This window comes from Microcebus murinus, chromosome 20 (genome assembly GCF_040939455.1).
Source record: "Microcebus murinus isolate Inina chromosome 20, M.murinus_Inina_mat1.0, whole genome shotgun sequence".
NCBI lineage: Eukaryota > Metazoa > Chordata > Mammalia > Primates > Cheirogaleidae > Microcebus > Microcebus murinus.
The window spans coordinates 25,317,396-25,339,305 of NC_134123.1; the positions used below are offsets into that span (position 1 = coordinate 25,317,396).

The 21,910-nt window shown below is 44.5% G+C and overlaps 1 protein-coding gene across 2 annotated transcripts; it reads right to left on the bottom strand.

Annotated features, from left to right (window-relative positions):
• Window positions 1–4,261: 4,261 nt before the first annotated feature.
• On the bottom strand, window positions 4,262–18,625 carry TMEM231 (transmembrane protein 231). 2 transcript variants are annotated; one of them, XM_012772521.2, is made up of 7 exons: window positions 18,266–18,493; window positions 17,998–18,167; window positions 11,599–11,727; window positions 11,138–11,281; window positions 8,350–8,431; window positions 6,981–7,086; window positions 4,262–6,157 (listed from the first exon to the last, which is right to left on the bottom strand). In XM_012772521.2, exons 1-7 carry the CDS (start codon window positions 18,402–18,404, stop codon window positions 5,977–5,979), a joined length of 951 nt encoding a protein of 316 aa, XP_012627975.2. In that variant the 5' UTR covers window positions 18,405–18,493; the 3' UTR covers window positions 4,262–5,976. The 2 variants fall into 2 exon arrangements, with proteins under 2 accessions (XP_012627975.2, XP_075851916.1); XM_075995801.1 differs by lacking the exon at window positions 17,998–18,167 and having other exon boundaries at window positions 18,266–18,625.
• Window positions 18,626–21,910: the final 3,285 nt, after the last annotated feature.

Below are 21,910 nucleotides of genomic sequence, written 5' to 3' on the forward strand. Positions count from 1 at the left end.
AAAAAATGAGCCAGGCATGGTGGCCCATGCCTGTAGTCCCAGCTACTCGGGAGGCTGAGGCAGGAGGATCACTTGAGCCCAGGAGCTGGAGGTTGCTGTGAGCTAGGCTGCCGCCACAGCACTCACTCTAGCCTGGGCAACAAAGTGAGACTCTGTCCAAAAAAACAAAACAAAAACAAAACAAAACACAAAAACAAAGAAACCATGTGCTAGAAGATATCTTACACATAATCAGAGAAATTTCAATATGGACTATTAGGTAATATTGAGAAATTATTGTTGATGCTGTTATTACAACCCAAAATGCTCTTGTTCATGCTTTTCAGTAGCTACATTCTCCTGCTACACTAGAAGGACCCAGTCTGTCTCATTAGAGGGAGGTGGGTATAGAGCATTGTGGTTAAGAGTGTGAACCACACTTGATCACTTACTATATAATCTTGAGTAAGTAACTTTTACTTTCTGTGCCTGGTTTGTTAAGAAAAATCCATAAAATGGGCAAAGTAACATAACACAATTCATGGGCTTGATTTAAAGACTGAATGAATTAGGCCGGGCACAGTGGCTGACGCCTATAATCCTAGCACTCTGGGAGGCCAAGGCGGGTGGATTGCTCGAGGTCAGGAATTCGAAACCAGCCTGAGCAAGACCTCGTCTCTACTATAAATAGAAAGAAATTAATTGGCCAACTAATATATATAGAGAAAAAATTAGTCGGGCATGGTGGCACAGCCTATAGTCCCAGCTACTTGGGAGGCTGAGGCAGGAGGTTTGCTTGAGCCCAGGAGTTTGAGGTTGCTGTGAGCTAGGCTGATGCCACGGCACTCACTCTAGCTTGGGCAACAAAACGAGACTCTGTCTCAAAAAATAAAAAAATAAATAAAAAAATAAAGACTGAATAAATTAATACCTGTAAAGCAGAACAATGTCTGGCACATAGTACACTTATAAGACAAGTGTTTGTTCAGGAATCTTCCAAATCCTGCGTCACGATTATATTCCACGAATCCAAGGGAAAGTCTTTGCATAAGGAAAACCCAGGGACAACACCCCCACCAGGCTCAAGTGGCCCTCATTCCCAGCAGCAGAGAGTGACAAGCACAGGCAGAGCCACACAAGCATTTACGCAACACAAGACAGTGGAGGATCACAGCTCCTGAAGCCAGGCTGGGATCAAATCCTGTCTCTACTACAAGTGAGCTGTGTGACTTTGAGCAAGTCACTTTCAGGCTTTCTGTGCCTCAGTCGACACCTTTGTAGAAGGAGCCAGAACGGCACCCAGCACGCAGGCTAGAGATGAGCACAGCCAGGGCAGTTTTCCCTTCTTCAAAAATGGGAGTCTTGACTCCTGTTTAGGAGGGAAGAGAAAGAAAAGTGACCACTAACTAGGCACCTATCTGGAGTCCAAGAGGGGCCTGTCCTGTTGTAAGTGGTGGTGCACAGCTCCATTTCATGTGGGCGTGGTTCCAAATTTACTCTCCAAGCTACCTTTTCTCAAGAGTTCTAGGGAAAAAGCCCTTGGGGAGCTTTTTAAAGCCATGCACTTTGAAACTCAAGATTCAAGAGATAAGGGACCCCCAACAGTGACTGTGTGTGCAGCTGAAGCCCCAGCCACACACTTCCCAACCTGTGCTTGCAGCAGTGATGCCTTTTCCACATTGCTGATGGAAAATCTACCCTCAGCTCTTCCCGCCAACACTGACCCCAGCTGCAGGATCAAGGAGCCTCCCCAGTTGCGCCACTGGCCAAGTCCCCGGCCCTCCTGAGAGTGGGGACATCCCACATTGAGAGCAGAGAATCAACATACCCCAAAGCTTGGCATTTCCGCCTGACCAAGCGAGACAGAGAGGGAGACACCTCTCTCCCGGGGCTCAGCAAAGCCTCCCAGACGTCGTCTGTTCCAAGTTCCACAGCAGAACCAGCTTGCTCTCTGCACTGGGAGAATCCGCAAAGGCAGATTTTCTCCTTAGAGTCCCAAGACTATTGAGGGCACCTGGTGACATAGGGGAGGGGGCTCTAAGAGGCATAGACAGGAGTCAGGGGGTATCAAGCTACTGGAAGCACCTGGAGACTCAAGGCTGAATGAGTCTGCAAAAAGGGCAGGAGTCTCAGAAAAGGATGTTGGGGGTGCGGGTATCTTAGGGCTATAAGGTAGGATCTTGGTGCAGGGACCCCCTCCTGTGCTTGGCACCCTACATCCTGCACTACCTGTGCAACCGCCTGTAGCCCTCGGTGCTGGCCGCCCCAGCACAGACAATGATGCACTTTTCTGCTGTGGTCCCAGTACTGGGGGCAGGAGCCAGGGTGAGGACAAGGAGAGAAAGAGCCTGTTGGCCCCCGGTTCCCACTCCCCTCCCCATCCCTGACCCAGGGGCCACGCCTCAAGTGAGGGGCACTGGTTGCTGGTAGAGGGCGGGTCCATGAGGGCTCAGGTGATATGTAATCCACACTTCATCCCAAGCCCCATCCTCAGCCCTAACCAAACTGAGGCACCTTGATGCCAGGGGGACCCAGTGAAGTAGCCAAGCTAGGAGGGGCAGAGAGATCAGGTGACCTTGAGGAGCTGGACCTACAGCTGACCCCTCCTCCTGTCCTCTCCCCGTCCTAGCCCAAACCCAGAGGCCTGTACTGGCTTGATAGCAGGTTAGGATAAATATAGGATACGTTTCAAGAAATAGAACAGTTTTCCCCCCTTATAGTTAATAGGACAGAACCCAGGCGTCTAAAAAGGATAGAACATTCTGATCTCTTGTAATCCATGGGGATGTGAAACAAGAAATTGCTGCTGCCAGTGTAGAAATTAGCACCATATTTCCTGTATGTGGTTTGGCAAGATGAATTAAGATCCTCAACTATGGTCATAAGCTTTTTGAATGGGTGACTCATTTCTAGGATCTATCTTAAGGAAATAAACCAGAAATAAGGATTTATACACAAGGGTCATAGAAATGTCATTCAGGACACTAAAAAAATTTAGAAAGAACACAAAAGATTAGAAAGATGTGTGCCAGAAGGCCAACCATGGGTGGTGGATTTGCAGACAATAGTTATTTTTTTTTTAGGTTTATGTAATTTACATTTTTCTCAATAGACGTTTAGAATTTACTTGGTTCAGATTCAAAAGCTCTTTTATAAAGCATGCACATGAAGATGAAGAGATGGTGGGGCGGAAGGGGAGAGAGGAGTGAAAGAAAAAGGAAAGAAAAAAAGTCCATGGCTCAAGACTAATCCAAGCTACTGGGGAGGCAGGAGGTTCCCTTGAGCCCAGGAGACCAACCTGTGCAAGATAGGGAGACCCTGTCTCTAAAAAAAAAAAGTGACAGGCTGGGTGTAGTGGCTCATGCCTGGAATCTTGGCACTATCTTAGTGCTAAGGAAGAGGAGGCAGGAGGATTGCTTGAGGTCATGAGTTCAAGGCCAGCCTGAGCAAGAGCAAGACATCATCTCTGCAAAGAAAAAAGAAAAATTAGCCAGCTGCCATGGTACGTACCTGTAGTCTCAGCTACTGGGGAGGCTGAGACAAGAGGATCCCATCAGCCCAGAAGTTTGAGATTGCCTGAGCTGTGGTGATGCCACTGTAGTCTATCCCTGCAACAGAGTGAGAGTCTAACTCAACAAAAATATATTAGTAGGGCGTGGCAGCTCCAGCCTGTAGTCTCAGCTACTCTAGAGGCAAGTGTATGGCTTGAGCCCAGGAGTTTCAGGCTGCAGTCAGCTATGATCTCCTCACTGCACTCTGGACTGGATGACATAGTGAGACACCATCTGTATAACAGAAAACAATTGCTTTATAGACCTTAAAATGATGGGACCTGAGTGGGACATCTCAGAATCAAGGGAGTCTCACATTACTTAAGCAGAAATTAGAATGATCATTTGGCATAATTAGGGATCTCTTCCCCCACAGTAATTATCTCAAACCCTGACTTGGCTCAGTTGATAAAATCCTCATCATTTTTCATGTTGTAACTACACTGTTTGATTAGGTCAGAAGCTACCAACATCTGATCTGTAAGTAATTTGATATTCACCAGACACACTTGTAATGTTCCAGCCCCTGTCTTCCACATGGCATGTGGATTCCTCCAAACACTCATTTACTTAGGGCTGGACTAGGGCACTTTCCCCAAAGAGCTAACAAAAGCTCCAAGGTCTTTGGGCAGAGCCTTGGCAAAGCAAGGCTGCTGGTGAGTAACTGGGAGAAGTGTGTGTAGCCCTGCCCTCCCCAGTCTTCCCCCTCCAAACCCTTCCCCTCTAAATACCAACATGCAAACTTCCATTTTGAACATTTTAATTAAAAATTTACAAAACATCATGGGCTCTTTATATACATTTTGCATTAGATAACTTAATAAAATGCAAAGCCATGTTTATACATATCTTTAGCCATTTTTCTACATCTCATTATCTTTTGGGGATTTAAACTTCAAACCATTTTTCCATTTAAATCTCAAGAAAATTTAAGCACATAAACAGTTCTAGGGGGAAAGGCATGTGTGTATGTGGTGTCAGTGTCAGGGAATTTTTTTTGCTTGAATACTTCAAAATAGCTTTGTTTCCAAAATTCTTATCTTGGTCAGCCTGAAAGAAAAGATGCTTTGAAAAAGAACTGATCTCCAAGGTAAACTGAGGCACACACTGAGGAATGTGTTTGTGAATGGGCATGAAGCATGGATCACAGGAGCTATGTCCTTCCAGTGCCAAAGACATGCTGGGGATCACAAAGCAGGTCCCTGTGTCCTTGGGGGAGACTGCACATGTCCTCAGGAGGAGAATGGGGCTGAACACACAGTCTGTGAGTGCCAGCTCCTGCAGACACTTGCTTGGCCACGAGGGTAATCTGGCTGGACTGCTTGTCATTCTGCTAAAGGCCAGATAGGACTGGACTGCCTAGGGTAGTGTCCTCTTTACTCCTTCACTGCTTCTTCTGTCCTTCCCAAAGCTGTCCACTCTAATGGACAGCTGTCCACTCTGATGGGTATTGTGATCCTTAGACAAGGGAAATAAAAGTCTCTCGGCTTCTCACTAGCCCTACAGATAAACTCGTGGCTGTCAGGCAGTGGGAGCCAATACCAACAACTCCTGTGTCACCCTGTCCTTTTCGGTTAGGGGGATGCTGTCAAGATGGAGCAGTGGCAAGTGTCCAGGCTGCTGAGTGAGGGCCAGAGAGAACCTGTTGTTACAGTCCTACTTCCCCCACTGTTGCTGAAGGGGGTTCCTAGTGAAACAGCACTTGTGACTTCAGCCTGCCATTCCAGAGGCACAGACAAGAGGGTAAAAGGCAGGGCAAAGCCAGCCACAGTAGGGCAGGGATAGAGGGCTGCTCAGCCGAGCTGATGACAGATGACTAGAGTGAAGGCAGATGGATGGTCCCAGGGTCCTTCAGTCACTCACCCTCACACGCAAGCTTGAGTGGCCCTCGTGTTTGCGCCTGGCCCCTCCACATCTCCAGTTAGAGGCCTCAGTTCTGGAAATCAAAGCTCTGAGTGGGAAACAGAGATGCCCAAGAGTGGAAAGTGCTAGTGATTTACATATTTGTCATAAGAGCCCTGAAAAGAGTAAAAAGTGGTTCACAACATGGAGAAGAAATGCACACTGCTTCTCAGTTCAGAGAGGAAAAGTCTTTGCTTAACCAGAGATGGGACTCTTTCCAAGACATCTGAACTGACCATAATTTTCTCCTGAAATTCAAGGCTAAGACAAGAAGAAAAACAAAAAACAAACCCACCAAAGGCAAATTATGGCTGCGAGGACCCCTCAGACCTTTCTACAAATTATTTCCTCATGGCTTTGTAGGTGCTTAGAACACATGGAATTTGTACAGAACAAAATTGGAAAGAACTGTTTTTGTGTCTCAGGGAAAAAATGCTGAAGTCCACAAGTGTCCGCTGGGCTCCTGTAGAAATGTAGGATGGCAGTTTTCAGAAAACAACAGTGAGGTAGCCTTGTTCCTGCTGCATCTTCAGAAATGGTCTTCTTAGGATAAGTGCTCCTTATACACTTCTCCATGGGGCATTGCGTTTGCAGGGACTGTGGTCACCACCTGATTCTGAAACACGAATATCTTGATTCTTTCAAACACCCAGAGGAAGATGAGCAGGATACTGACATACTGAACCCAAGCAAACTTTATCATCTCCCAGAATCCTGGTTGATAAGTAACAGACAGTTAAGGAGTCACACACCACATGTTGGAAGTGTGAAAAGAAAATCCAAGATGGAGATGGCCACGTCTGAGGGACCTGAAAAGCCATGGAGTGGGCATGAGGAGTTGACCTTGGTCATGTACATCCTAGATGGAATGTGACCTGTTAACCTTGGCCAAATTGTAAAACCAGTTGCATTTGTTTGGGACAGTATATTCTGGACCTGATCACCAACCTCCTGGAGAGAAGGCTACGCTGAAATATATTCATCATCAACTAGAGGCATCCTAAGCTGTTAATCAGCTCTCATCAGTCATGCACTGTGCTAAACCTTCCACAGGTGTCAACTCACAGCAGCCCTCATAGGCCCCTGCCTAACCTCACCTGGACAGCACACAGGTTAGCTGCATGCTAAATTTGCATCTCCTGAATTGCAATTCCTAGGACCTCAATTAAAACATCTCTTTTCTTTCCTTCTCTGCAATGTTGATCTTATTTCTTACCACTTGATATAAGTCAAAGTTAAGCCACGATTTAGTTCACTCAAGAAAAGTCAAGAAAGTTTCAAATATCCTTAGGACAAAAGAGATATATATGATTAAGACATAAATATGGATGATTCTAAACTAGAACAATTGTTCAGAAAGAAATATGGACAAGAAACGAATAGTCTTTCCTGTACGAACAACAGACAGACACAGTCACTTATGTGGGGCTATGACACTGTAGCAATTTCCAATCCAAGGCTTCCCACATCTGTTCCTACATGGGACAACTGAGGAATAATTACTTTTTAGAAACCCAGCTACCACTGACTCTTTCATGTAAAGGATATGAAATGACTTCCACAGGGTATCGGATGACAGCATCAATCAAAAAGGGGGCTTCAGCAGCCCTGCCCACCAGCCAGATGGGGTTAGGGTCATCCAGGATGGTGGTGACTGCAACACAATCGTTAACCATTAATTGGGACAGCCCTTCACCCTGCCAGTGGAGGGCTATGAAGACACTTTAATTCCTGCGGGATAGCCTGCGCTTCTGAACCGAAGGAAATCATTCAGAAGGAAAGAGAAATTACATGTACAAAGCTGATCACATATTACTTGTTAAAATACCTCCAGAAATGGTTATGCTAACATCTTTGTTGAAGTACTTATGTTAAAGATTGTAAAAAAGTTAGAGCTTCTTCTACATTTGCTGGAAGAATACTATGCTGCCACTAAAAATAATACCAGAACTATGTAGCTGTGTGGGGAAATACACTGTTAAATAAAAAATAATAATTTAACCAAACTGTAACCCAGCCACAGCGAGTCCACTTGCCCAAGGCCTCTTGGCAGTGGCTCCGGGTCATGGTCCTCAAATTTGGCTCAGAATAAATCTCTTTAAAATTAAAAAAAAAAAAAAAAAAATTTGAATTTAAACATGTTTCTACACTATAATAGTTGTATCAAATGTAGTGCATATGGATAGAGTGAAAAGAATAACAAAAAAAAGTTGATTTGCAGGGGAATTTTTAAAATTTTGTTTTAAAAGTTCCTCTATTATTGCAATAAAGCTGTTAGTGTATTACATAAAATCAGTAAGCAATACTGGAATTGCAGTCCTGTCCCTCCTGAAATGTCTGTGTGTACTATCCATGAAGTTTGGTTACCAAGTAGCACTCTAGATGCCTTTAGAGAAACCTCTGACCATCGACCAGGCAAGCGTGCCGAGTCAAGCACACGCAACGGCCTGAGAGCCTCGCGCTGTAAGGAATGAACACGCTCTGCTCTGCCTTCCAGTGGGAAGCTTGGGCACTTCTGTCCTCCTACTGGACTGCCAGTGTGGGGTGACTCATTCACGTTCTCTATTTCTCTCTGGAAAAGAACTCAAGTAGGCTTGTATTTTTTTTTTTTTTTCCCCAGATACCAGCAGAAAATAGGCTTGTATTTTTACAAAAGGAAACTCACCAAGCGAGGGGTGGGATAAATATGGCAATTAATCATCACTAACCTGCTGGCTCACAGGAGGGGTAGGGGAGAGGGTGTTGCAGGTCTAGAGATCAGGACAGAAAGGGCAGATCCTGGGTAGTCGGTCCGCTCTGAGCATTTGCTGGTTATGACATTTTGATCACAACAAGGGCTCCAGTTCTTGTCTCTGTTGCTGCCACGAACCTGGAAAGTCCTTAGATAGTGGCCTAAAGTCCCCAACCCCTGACTCACCATTCCTTTCCTGGTAGGCAGCAACAATGTGGGTGAGGTCATAGTCACAGGCAAAAGGGCTGGTCCCATTGATCACGGACACCTGGACACAGCAGGAGGATGTGGTGTGAGCCCCCGAGAGGCTTCTCCTCTCTTCCTCCTCTGTCTACCCTCCTGCCCACCCAGCCTGCTGCCATAGGCCACCCTCTTGATCTTGGGGGCCTGTTCCATTAGCAGTGAACTTTTCTTCAAGGATGAATAAACTCTCCTGCAATGATTTAAGTCCCTTTACTCTCAGCCTTTCCCTCTGTAGGGATGGAAATATGGGTCAATATCCACCTTTCACAGGTTTTAAAACTATTTATAAAATACTCCTCTCCACTACAATGGGAGACATAGGTCCTTTAATTTTTTTCAACAGACCATATTTCCAACTGCTTTTTCTTTTTCTTGCTCTTCTCTGATACTCTCTAATGTCTTTATCTCTTAAAAGTAGAAATGGAAATAGATAAAATGCATATAGTAAGCATATAATCTCCTAAAAAGGGAGATGGTTTCTTGCCCTATACTTTAATATTCCTGTTAAATTAAAGTGATATAAAATGTTCAAATAAAAAATGTCAATAAGTTTATATGTTATGTATATATGTATAATAAAAAGTGCCATATTAAGTTTTATGTCTCCCTGACTTTATAACTTACATTTATTATAGCTAGAGTGACCATAAATCCCAGTTTATATGAAACAGTCCTGGTTTATAATAACTGATAATCCTTCTTTCACTTTAAAGGTATCTCAGCCCAACTTATATGGTCTCCTTTGTGAGAAAATAAAGTTTAGGAATGAAGCATTAGATGCCTGAGTTCTGGACTCAGAGAGACAGTTACTGGCTCTGTTAGTTGTAAGCTTTGGGCCTTTGGGAAAATTAATCCCTGTAAGCCTTGGTTTACTCTTGTGCAACATGAGAGTTCATTCTTTCAAAAATTCTCTCTGAGAGCTTACCAAGTGCCAGGCGCTGTTTTAGGCACTGGGGTGATGGTATACAAGATGGCAGCACTGTTAACACTGAGGCAGACAACAAATAAACCAAAAATATACCTTTAGTATGTCAGGTGGCAGTAGGAAAAGTCAGTCTGGGTGAGGGAAGATGGAGGCAGGGGAATGCTTTTTTTTTATTTTATTTATTGATTGATTGATTGAGACAGAGTCTCACTTTGTTGCCCTGGCTAGAGTGAGTCCTGTGGCGTCAGCCTAGCTCACAGCAATCTCAAACTATTGGGCTCAAGTAATCCTGCTGCCTCAGCCTCCCGAGTTGCTGGGACTACAGGCATGAGCCACCATGCATGACTAATTTTTATATATATATATATGTGTATATATATATATATATATATATATATATATATATATGTGTATATATATATATATATATTACTTGGCCAATAATTTCTTTCTATTTATAGTAGAGACGGGGTCTTGCGCTTGCTCAGGCTGGTTTCGAACTCCTGACCTCGAGCAATCTGCCCGCCTTGGCCTCCCAGAGTGTTAGGATTACAGGCGTCAGCCACTGCGTCCAGCCGAGAATGCTTTTTAGAAACATGGGTCAGGGAAGGACTGTGCTCAGGGACATGCATGGAGGAGTCCAATAAACTACATGGATTCCTGGCCACAGGAACAGTGAGTGCAAAAGTACTGAGGTGGGAGTTGCTTCCTAGGCTGGAGAAACAGCACGAACACCAGTGTGGCTGGAATGGAGCCAGGGGGACAGTGATAGGATCAGTGACCAGAGAGCTGGGAAATGACAAGTGTAGGCGTATCGGAGATTGCTGTAATGATGAAATGAGATGATATATGCAAACCATTTCACTCAGGGCTGGTGTGTAACCTATTCAATAAAGTATGGGGCTGGGCGAGGTGGCTCACGCCTGTAATCCCAGCACTCTGGGAGGCCGAGGCGGGCAGACTGCTTGAGCCCAGGAGTTCGAAACCAGCCTGAGCAAGAGCGAAACCCTGTCTCTACTATAAATAGAAAGAAATTAATTGGCCAACTAATATATATAGAAAAAATTAGCCGGGCATGTTGGCGCATGCCTGTAGTCCTAGCTACTTGGGAGGCTGAGGCAGGAGGATCCCTTGAGCCCAGGAGATTGAGGTTGCTGTGAGCTAGGCTGACGTCACGGCACTCACTCTAGCCTGGGCAACAAAGCGAGACTCTGTCTCAATCAATCAATCAATCAATAAATGTTATTATTAGGATTATTTTGACCAGGGTTTCACTGTGTTGCCCATGCTAGAGTACAGTGGCACAGTCATAGCTCACTGCAACCTCAAGATTCCTGGGATAATGGGATCCTCCTGCCTCAGCCTCCTGAGTAGCTAGTACTACAGGGGCAGGTCACTGTACCTGGATAACTTTATTTAGTTTTTGTAAAGATAAATCTTGCTATGTTGCTCAGGTTGAACTATTTTTTGAACTAATTTTTGAAATATTTTACATGATCATTTACATGACCACTTGGAATAATCGTGTGTGTATGGAAGAGTGAGAGTTTAAGTGTGTTTAGATAAAAGCAAGAAACAATTTAGTTCTGTGACAAAGATAGATTATTTTCTCTGTCCTTCTAGGAGTAAATACAGATGTACTTTCTATATATTTTGAAAGAATTCATGGCAAGAATTCCTCAGAAGCCCTCTTCTGAGCCACCCACAGAGAAATGCTGTTTCCAGCTTTCATTCCCCCTCTTCCAAGAACTCGATAAACAGTGACATAAAGAGACAAAGAAGCTGGAAAACAAGAAGCATCCTCACGTTGTATCGGACATCTAGGCCACCATAGCTTAGCGGCTGCCTCTGCTGCAGCCTCAGGTCTCCATTCACATGTAACTGGGACCCAGGAACGGCAAAGGAAGACTGGAGGAACGCCATGCTCTGCATCACGAACGTCGACATCCTCTGAAATCAGCACAACGAGAGACAGTGCCAACCACCCAAGATATGAAGGTCTCTGGGCTCTAAGAGTCACCAGTCTTGGCTGAAGCCTGACAGGCCTTCACATACCTGGTGTAGCCACGCAGAAAGCCTTGAGCTGCTGATAGCCCGTATAAACTAGTATGACCCCAGGGAAAAACATTCGACTGGCCTAACTAGATTCCAAACTACACCCCAGGAGACAGTTTGCAACAGTGTGGGTCTTCCTAGCAATCAGAAGGAGGGCTCTACTCTACTAACACACAAAGGGAGAGGATGGCCTCCCTAAAGGCCCGACTCACGTGCAGTTGGTAGGAGAACGTCAGGATGAGCTGCACACCAAGAATGTGCTCCGTAGACTGCAGGGGAAGCTCCAGTTTAAAATGCAGCCTGTCCATTTTCCCATCCTGGTTCCTGTCTTCTTCTCTTGTCTAGGAAACACAAAGAGGGCCAGCAGCCCTCGTCCTTAATAGGTTTTGGAAGAATCCACATCACTTCCGAAGTTAGTCAACAGTAACATATAGCAACAAGGGAGTTGGACAACAAGAAGCATCCTCACACTGCACATTCTCCTCTGTATATACACGATGCCCACTGCCCTGCCTTACACAGGCATTACCTCCCTCAGCAAAAGACAGAGAGAGAAATAAGCAGGTGTAAGCACATCAATATTAGGGAAAAAGACACAGTGTGCATGGCCCCTGAACTTCATACTTGAACCTCGGAAATAATCACTGTGGAAATAAGGGGAATTAAAGTAGCAATAACAAGAACAAACATCTGGATAATACTTGTCTCTTTCAGTTGTCTCATTCGGTTTCGTTTGTTTGTACTGGTGTCTGTTTTCTTTGTTACAAACATGCTGGATTTATATGGAAAATTTAAATAGCACATCACAATCATCTTCTACTTCTTTGCAAGGCAACTTTTTAAAATAGAAAAGAACCTAATTCTAATCATCATGCATTCCCCAAACAAACTCAACAGAAAATCACCAGGCTCTATTTATACATTCTTAAACCACAAGTGTCTTTGCTGCAGATTCTTAAAGTTGGACCTCATCCATCATTCATGTCAGGACTTTAAAGCTTTGTGCAAATTTTAGTACCAATCAATAAGACTGAAAAACTAAGCTAAGTAAAATTGGCAAAGCAGCAGACCACAGATATTTGATAAATTGTGGACAGGAAAGTAAGGAACCAGGGAGAAATCTGAGGAGGGAAAAAGACAAATTGCAGCGTAGGCAGCATATGGCCACAGTATATGTAGGCACATGAAATGACTAGCAGGAAAGGACAGTTACTCAAAGTTGGTCACTGATGCCATGATTCCTCCACACAACTCTGGATCTTGTTCTACAACTGATTTTTTTTTTTTCACCGTAGGTTCCCATAGGACTCTACTATGGAATAGCAGCTTTCCCACCTGAATCCCCCATACACGGGTTCATTTTGCTTTCCACCATTACCATTATGTGAGGAAGAGATTTTTTATTCTATTTCAGGCTAAAAAGGCCACTGGGGATGAAGAAAATCAGAACCTTTCAACACTTCCTTCTGAATGTCCTTACCCCAGGCCTTGCTTTAGAGAAACCTACCCTCCTCGTTCTGTTGGACACTATTCTCTCTGTCCTGTTCCATCAGCTTCCCAGGTGGACGGGAAGGATATCTGCTACCAGGACTGATAACTAAGTTTCCGAGGCAATTATATACTAGAAATTATGACCAGGATGTAACAGAGGTGGCCTTGTCTTCCTGTGAATTTTCTTCAGTCAGTATCTGGGAAGACTGGGAATACAACATTTAGTTAACTGTGTGTAATGTATCCTTGCCTTCTGGATATTTAGTGTTAGAGAGGAAGCAAATCCCAATAATTTGGCCTTTAAAAAAAAAAAAAAAAAAAAAAAAAGAGAGAGGAAGCAAAGATCAAATTTCTCCATTATCCTCTTGAAAGAGGATATTGACCAGAAGAGAATCTCCAGAAGAATCTAGAGTCTGACACAGTGTGGGAGAAAGACAATCTCATTTCCCTTCATGTTTATAATAAATGTAAAGTCCGAGTAGGCAGAACAAGTATTATCCTCATGAGACAGATGAGAAAATCAAGGTGCCACATGGTTAGTGCATTTATCAGAGGTACAGCTAGTGGTGGTGAAGACAGGATTTGAGATCGGGTCTTTGACTTCAAATCTGGTCCTCTTTCTGGGACTAAAATGTCCAGCCTTAAAAATCAATGCAAATAGAAGATGTTAGGTAGAAGAAATCTTGCAAAAGGCAGTGTGTTAAATCTGTACACTTGCTTGTGTGCACTTTCACTGCAAGCACAAAAAGGACAGAGATCTAGCACCGTACCAGCTAAAATGTCTACTTGTTAAATTGGCTCATTCATCTGTCAAGTACTTCTTGAGGCGCTAGTATGTGTCAGGCACTATTTCAAGTAATGGGAATACAATGTCAAACAAATTAGGCAAAGTCCCCATCCTAACAGCATCCACATTCCCAGATGAGAAGGGAGAAAATAAATCAACAAATAAACAATAATATGAAAGAGTGGTAAGTGCCATAAAGAGAAATGAAGCAGGCTGAAATTAGAGAATGATGAGGGTAGAATTTAACAGAAATTCTTACAGAAACTATTCAGGATGACCTCACTTGTTGGAGACTCGATGAAGCAAGGTGATGAGCCAGGAGTGTCGGGGGAAGAGTGAGCCAAGGCCCACCATGAGCATTGCTCTGGGTGCCCATGGGGCCGGTGCGCTGGGCAGAGGGGTGAGAAGGGAGAGCAGCGCCGATGGAGCCACTGGGAGAATCAATGACGCAAATGGTGTGTCTCTCACAAAAGACCTGTCACTTAGACTCTCACCCCACGGGGTGGCATGTCAAAGGTTGGCTACATATCTATATTACCACTTGGACTTTTGATGAAGTCAATTATTTGATTCTGTTTAGTTCGAAGTAACCTTAACACATCTAAAGGAAGGCATTCAAAGAGCCACTATTCTTTAATACAAAATTCTAAAAATCCAATTGGTGTCTGGCTAAGAGAATTAACAAATCACACCACCACCTTATTTCTATGAGGTATATGTACATTTTGGAACAATTTTTATATCCATTGATTGGCCCATCTGGTCCCTCCACATATCCCAGGAGAGAGGTAGGTAGTACTATACTCTGAATATACAATAAATTGAGGCTGAGAGTATATGGAACCCAATGAAAGAACTGAGAGTACAACCCAGGTTTGCTGATTCTTGATTCAGTGATCCTTCTATAATAGCCCATGGAACCCCAATTTCCAAGATTTCTGGTGGTTAAAGTAGGGTTACCCTTTATAGTTACATGGCAAATCAATATTAATGTACTAGATAGGACTGGTTTCAGTCCTATTTGAAGACAAATTTTCCACAGACTGGGGGCAGGGGGATGGTTTCCAGATGATTCAAGTGCATCGCACTTATTGTGTGCTTTATTTCTATTATTATTACATTGTAACATATAACAAAATAATTATACAACAATGCAGAATATAATGCTGCTGCTGATCTGGCAGGAGGCGGAACTCAGGCAGTGATGCAAGCCGTGGGGAGCGGTTGTAAACACTTGTAAACACAGACGAAGCTTCGCTCACTCACCTCCTGCTGTGGTTTCTAACAGGCCATGAACTGGTACTGGTCCATGGCCCAGGGTTGGGGACCTCAGTATTAAAAGACTGATGAGGTACAAAGGGAACGCTGCAGTATACAGAGCTAGTAACCACAGGGAGCAGCTCCCACACCAGCGCTGGAAGAGAGAGGGAAGGGGTTGGGATTGTTGGAACCTAGAGGCTTATAGGAGACAGAGACCTCAAGGAGCTGGGACTCAGACCTCAAGAAGGAGCACTGCCCAGCTGGTACCAGGACCTCCAGAGCTGGGAGGAAGGACCCTCTAGAGGGAATCTGTAAGGCTGGAGGAAAGAGAGACAGTCTTACATTAAAAACACAGGGACTCTAGAGATGCTGTCCAAGGTGAACTGACCGAAGCAGAAGCAAGATTGTTTGTGACTTTTATGTCACTTCCCAATGTACAACAGCATAGCCACTTCCCAGCATTTGATTAAAATCTGATCCAAAACCACTGCTTCTTTTGCTTCAAGGACAATTTCCTGGACAGGTTGACACTAGCCTGGCTTTATGTCCAGAATTAGAAAATAAAAGTATTTTGTTACAATAGGATTAAGATTTTAAGCTATGGCACAGGAAATATTGAGTTCCAGTCCAGACTGTTCAGTAGAGAGCTAAGGCAAATTATACCATTTTCCGAATCTGTTTCTTCATCTGTAAAATGGAGGTAAGACCTCCACCTCACAGGGTTACTGGGGGGATTAAGGAGATAATACAGTTTTAAAAACTTAATAGCTAGCACTTACCAAGTGATTATTACAGGCCAAGTATTATGTAAAGGACATTTAAAAGTATAATGATAAAATGCTTATCATATGGCTGTTACAGCTTGCGTGCAGCCATCTCCTACATGCATTTTTGCATACTGAGACAGGATGCATATACCATTAAATCCACTTTTTTTTTTTTTTTTTTTTTTGTGACTGCAATCATCTGGCATAAATCCACTTTTTAAAAAATGTAATTCATACTCTAGGGGGCAGGGGGGCATGGGCAATATATGTAACCTTAACATTTGTACTCCCATAATACGCTAAAAAAATTTAATTCAGAGATTTAGAAGAGGGAGGATAGAGGTTGGGGAAAAAATGTAATTCAGTAGATTTTAGCATATACAAAGTTGTGTACTTATAGTCACTGCTATCTAATGGCAATTTGAGAACATTTGTAAGATCTCCAAAAGAAACCCCATATCCATTAGCAGTCACTCCCCTTAGATCTCCCCCATTCTCTTCCTCAAGTCCTGGCAACCCCTCATGTACGTTTTGTCTCAATAGATCTGTCTATTTTGGAATTTTCACATAAATGGAAATATAGAATATGTGCTGATTCGCGACTGGATTCTTTTAGCTAACAAAATGTTTTTATCACTCATTTATGTTGTAGCATATATCTTGACTCCATTTTTTTTAGGGCTGAATATTTCACTGTATGGATATATAACACTTCATTTATCCATTCGTCTGTAGATGGATATTTGGGTTGTTTCCACATTTTTGCTATTATGAATAACGCTGCTATGAACTTGTGTACAAGTTTTTGTGCAGATATATGTCTTCAATTCTCTTGGGTATACACCTAAGAATGGAAATGCTGGGTCATAGGGTAACTCTATGTTTAATTTTTTGATGAACTGACAAATGGTTTTCCAAAGTGTCCGCACCATTTTACATACTTAATTTCTTTAAAATTTCTATTGATTTTTAGGGTTTGGTTTTTTTTTTGAGACAGAGTCTCACTCTGTTGCCTGGGCATCAGCCTAGCTCATAGCAACCTCCAAATCCTGGGCTCAAGCGATCCTCCTGCCTTGGCCTCCCGAGTAGCTGGGACTACAGGCATGCACCACCATGCCCGGCTAATTTTTTCTAAATATTTTTAGTTGTCCAGCTAATTTCTTTCTATTTTTAGTAGAGACGGGGTCTCGTTCTTGCTCAAGCTGGTCTCGAACTCCTGACCTCAAGCAATCCTCCTGCCTCAGCTTCCCAGAGTGCTAGGATTACAGACGTGACCCACCGCGCCTGGCCTGATTCCCTAGTTTTCTGCATACTTACACAATTTCAAAACCAGCTTCTATTCTATTTCCTCACAATTTGATGTTTAAAGGGATCAAATTTGGTTAAAATTTTGTTTATTGAAATATTATCCATACTAGTGAAAAAGCAAATCAAATATCCACCATCATGGAACTTATTAAATACATTACACTTGTCCTATATCATGAAATACTTTGCAAACCTGAAAAAGAATACGGTTGATCAACAAGTACTGACACATGTACCAAACTGAGCCCTTAATTTGCTGTCATCATGTGTACCTACAACTCTAATATAATGAGCACGTACTCATGGAAAATCAGAACTTCTGGAATAAAATGTTTTCAGAAAATGAGTGTGTAGAGGGGTGAATGTAAAGGAAGCGCTTGCTTATCCGGAACCGAATACTAAATTTTAGACGGTAAAATGCTTCAGTTTCATCCCGGGGAAGCTGCAGGGTGGCCCGGCATCTAAGGAGATGAGCCCAGGGAGGCGCCCCTCACCCAGACCATACTCCAGGGAGGTCGCAGAACCAATAGGCGCCCTGGTTCCAAGACTCAAGTCGGCATGAAAATGCCCGCGCTTTCCTTTCCTACAGTGTTGGGATGTAGACACGCAGCGACACCGTCGCGGGGGTTATCGACATGGACAGCGCTCGGCCTTCAAGGCTCCTAACGGGACTTCTCGTAACCACCCTTCCGTGAGGCCGGGCCCACGGACGTGAGGCGGGGCAGGGGCAGGCCGCCCCCAGACTTCTGGCCTCTGTCAGGACACACACGCGGACAGCCCGGCTAACTTTCTAGGGGCTGTGAACGCCTGGCCGAAGGGGAATAAAACACCACATCTGCTCCCTGGAAATTAAACGCATGCGCAGGCCAGAGAGCCTGTCTGCACAGCCTCCGCGGGGTTGGAGCCCTGCGGGCCCACAGTGGGCTGCCCAGGCCGGCGGCGTCCGCCCCGCTCCACCACCCTCCACCCGCGCTCAGCCCCGGGCGGGAGCCACGCACCGACACGAGCGGGACGCGCAGGCGATCCCCCTGCAGCCGGTTGAAGGCGGGGAACGTGCTCCAGGCGAGGACCCCGCCGGGCTCGGGTCCCAGCAGGGCCACGAGCAGCACCTGGTGCTGGAAGCGCACGGTCGGCTGCTCCTCGTAGCTGCTCCGCTTCAGCCAAAAGCCTGAGTCAAGGAGGGCGGTGGGGACGCGGTCAGGACGGCCGGCCAGGGCCGAGCGGGCCGCGGGGAGCTGAGGGGCGCACCGGCCGCGGCAGACTCACCGTGGCTCCGGAAGGCCACGAGCAGCGGCGGGATGTAGGTGAGCGCGGCGGCCAGCAGCAGGAAGAGCGCGGCTTTGGAGCAGAGCCCCGCGCGGTAGCCGCGCTCCACCGGGTGAGAGAAGAGCTCGTGGAGCGCCATGAGCGTCGCGCGCAAGCCCGACCGCCCGTCGGGGTCCCGCGGCGATTCGCGACGGACGAGCAAGTTTGGCTTCTGTTGGTTGCCATCGCCGTGGTCTCCATGGCAACCGGCGCGCGCAGGCAAAGGAACCAATCGCAAGGACGGGGGCTTTGGCGGGGCGGGGCTAGCGCGGCGGCGCGCGCGGGTGGACGGTGGCCCTTGCTTAATGCGCGCGTTTCCTTAAAGGCTGAGGGTCTTGTAGTAGGATGTTTCCGTGGACCTGAGTCGTAGCCATCGTCTTTGTGGACATTGGTGTAAAATAAGATTTCATAAAAGTTGATTTACAATTAAAGACCTGCTTCTGTGTCATGTATGAGCCCCCAGTTTGGTTCATACTGAAATCCAACCAGTGCCATGGTCCTGGGCTAAGACCACAGCCAGGTTCCTTTGCCTCCAAGTTTTCTGCTGCTTCCACGGTGCTCCATAGCAGGACAGCCGCGGGAACGGAAGAACACAAATCCCCAGGGCGTAGGAGGGATAGAGGAGAATCACTACGTAGCTGTCTCAGACGTGCTTTGTTACACTGTATTGGGTACAAGCTAGGCTCCGGGTTTTAGGGGAAGCTATGGGGGTTTTAGGGGAAGCTATGGTCGTCCCCAAAGATAACATTGGTTTATCACTTAATTGAATTGTTGGCTGAGGCGGGATGATCGCTTGAGCCCAGGAGTTGGAGACCATCCTGGGACACAGTGAGACCTTATCTCTATAAAAGATTAAAGAAATTAGCCGAGTGTAGGGGCACGTGCCTGTAGTCCCAGCGACTCAGGAGGCTGAGGCTGGAGACTTGCTTCAGCCCAGGAGTTTGAGGTTGCTTCGAGCTATGATGAGGCCACTGCACTCAAATCCAGGCAACAACAGAGCAATACCCTGTCTCAAAAAAGAAAAAAAACAAAAACAAAAACTGAAGGCCTTTTCTTTCCCCAGGCCAATATGGCAGAGGATTTTCTTTTTTAAAACTATGTTTTACAGCAAAGCTCTTCATCAAAATGTTCTGAATGATCACAGTGCAGTGTTAGAGTGTGAGGTTTATGCTCAAAGTGGAGTCTAGTCGTTGATGCCCCTACTTTAGAGGAAACCTAGAAGGGCTATTAGATGAAGAGAACAGCTGAGATCCTAACAAAACAGACAACACAACACAGATAGAAGTGTCAAGACCTGCCCATGTGAGAAAACTATCCCATGGTTTTTATCACAGTCCAAGACAACAATTAATGTCATTAACCATAAAATGTTTTTGATATGTCATTGGGTCCAGTACTAGAAATTCTTGCTTTAAAACTTTTCTGGGATGACAACACAGCTCTTAAATACAGCAATTGTTTAGCTTAAACCTATGGTATGATTCTGACATTATGTTGTATCGATGCTTAAAGTGGATGGCTTTCATTTATTTAAATAAAATAAGGGCATTCAAGAATAGATGAATCTGGTTTTTGACTCCTTTGAGTTACTCTCTCTTCAGGAAGGGTGTGTTTGCCTCCCAAGCTCCTTTCAACAGAAGCAAACAGATACTGTGGATAAGTCACTGCTGAAAGAGGGTGAATGCTAAGAATTTGGGTATACAAAGTGCCTCAGACTTCCCTCAGATGCCATGAGCTTTGCAAAAGTATTTAGTAATAATGGATAGTAATATCCATTAACAGAGAATGTGAATCTTCTGATGCAGAGAGAAGGGTACATTTTTCAAAGTGTAAACTTTCTTTTCCAGATAAAAACAAAGGCTGGGGTTGGAAGAGGGAATTGGGAAACAATATAAATAAATGCCAAGGTGAAAGACATGTTGGAAAGCCTTGAAGACATTCAGGAGTTCTAAGCTGGTTCTTTTTTAAGAGTCATTTTCTTAAAAAGTGTGTCTTTTGGCCGGGCGCGGTGGCTCACGCCTGTAATCCTAGCACTCTGGGAGGCCGAGGAGGGTGGATTGCTTAAGGTCAGGAGTTCAAAACCAGCCTGAGCGAGACCCCGTCTCTACCATAAAAATAGAAAGAAATTAATTGGCCAACTAATATATATAATATAAAAAAAAATCAGCGGGGCATGGTGGCTCGTGCCTGTAGTCCCAGCTACTCGGGAGGCTGAGGCAGGAGGATCGCTTGAGCCCAGGAGTTTGAGGTTGCTGTGAGCTAGGCTGACGCCACGGCACTCACTCTAGCCTAGGCAAGAAAGCGAGACTCTGTCTCAAAAAAAAAAAAAAAAGTGTGTCTTTTAATTGTGTTCCTCTCCTTTAGAAGAGATGCTGTTTAAGGTCACTTGAATCAGCTTAGAACTCCTGAATGTCTTCAAGGCTTTCCAACATGTCTTTCACCTTGGCATTTATTTATATTGCTTCCCAATTCCCTCTTCCAACCCCAGCCTTTGTTTTTATCTGGAAAAGAAAGTTTACACTTTGAAAAATGTACCCTTCTCTCTGCATCAGAAGATTCACATTCTCTGTGAATTCTTTCTTATTAATTCTCACTTGGCTTTGTGCTGGTCCCTCAGTATCCGTGTTTGTACAACTCTCCAAAGTTTGAAACTCATTCTCTGTGCTTTATAGATCTGTTAATGTTTAATTGCATATATCCATTATCCTATTTCTCCTTCTGACTCACCTCCTCAACTAACCTCCCCCTCAAGGAAGGCATCCCACTGTTCTTAGAACATTCAATAGCTAGAGACAATGACCCAATAGGTAAAAGTGATGTGTATGATCAATGCAGATGAGATAAGACAATTAAAATGGTGAACTGGAGAAAGACACCAAAAAAGTAGGTAAAGATAGAAGACAGAAAGACAGTGCACATCATTGAGACTGTCAGGACATGTGGCTATGAGTGTGTGAGCAGTGGATCTTCCCCCTGACAAGTGTACTAAACTCTTCACATGCAAGGTTATATACATGTGCCTTGGACTAGGACACAATGACCAGCTCTGTAAAGGGAAGCAGGGGACTTGAGTCCAATTTGTAACTTCCTTCATCACATTCACAAGCACATGGTAGGGTTCTTATGCCAAATTAAGTGAATATATTCCTATTATATATTCACCAGCTCAGAAACAGATGATGACCCAGACCAGACTGCCTTGATGACTCTGCTTGGATTCACTGATATGACATGGAACACAATCTTCATTCTTCGAAGTTTAGTTCTATTTGTGAAATAGATATTTTCATAATTTCACTTACTGCCTAGCTAATCTCATCTGATTCAATAACTTTAAAGACTTCTCTGACTTTGAGACTCATTCACCTGCTCTACATCTTCATTTGGATGTGTCTCTTGGGCATCTCAGACTTAATATGCTTAAACCAAACTCTTGATTTTCACTCCCCAAAATGACACCACCCTATTTCAGTAAACGGCAATTCCATCCTTACAAAAATCTTGACTTTGACCTGTCCCTCACATATCACATCCAATCTATTAGCAATTTTTACAAACTCTACCTTCAAAGTATATCCAGAATATAACTGCTTCCCTCCACCTCCA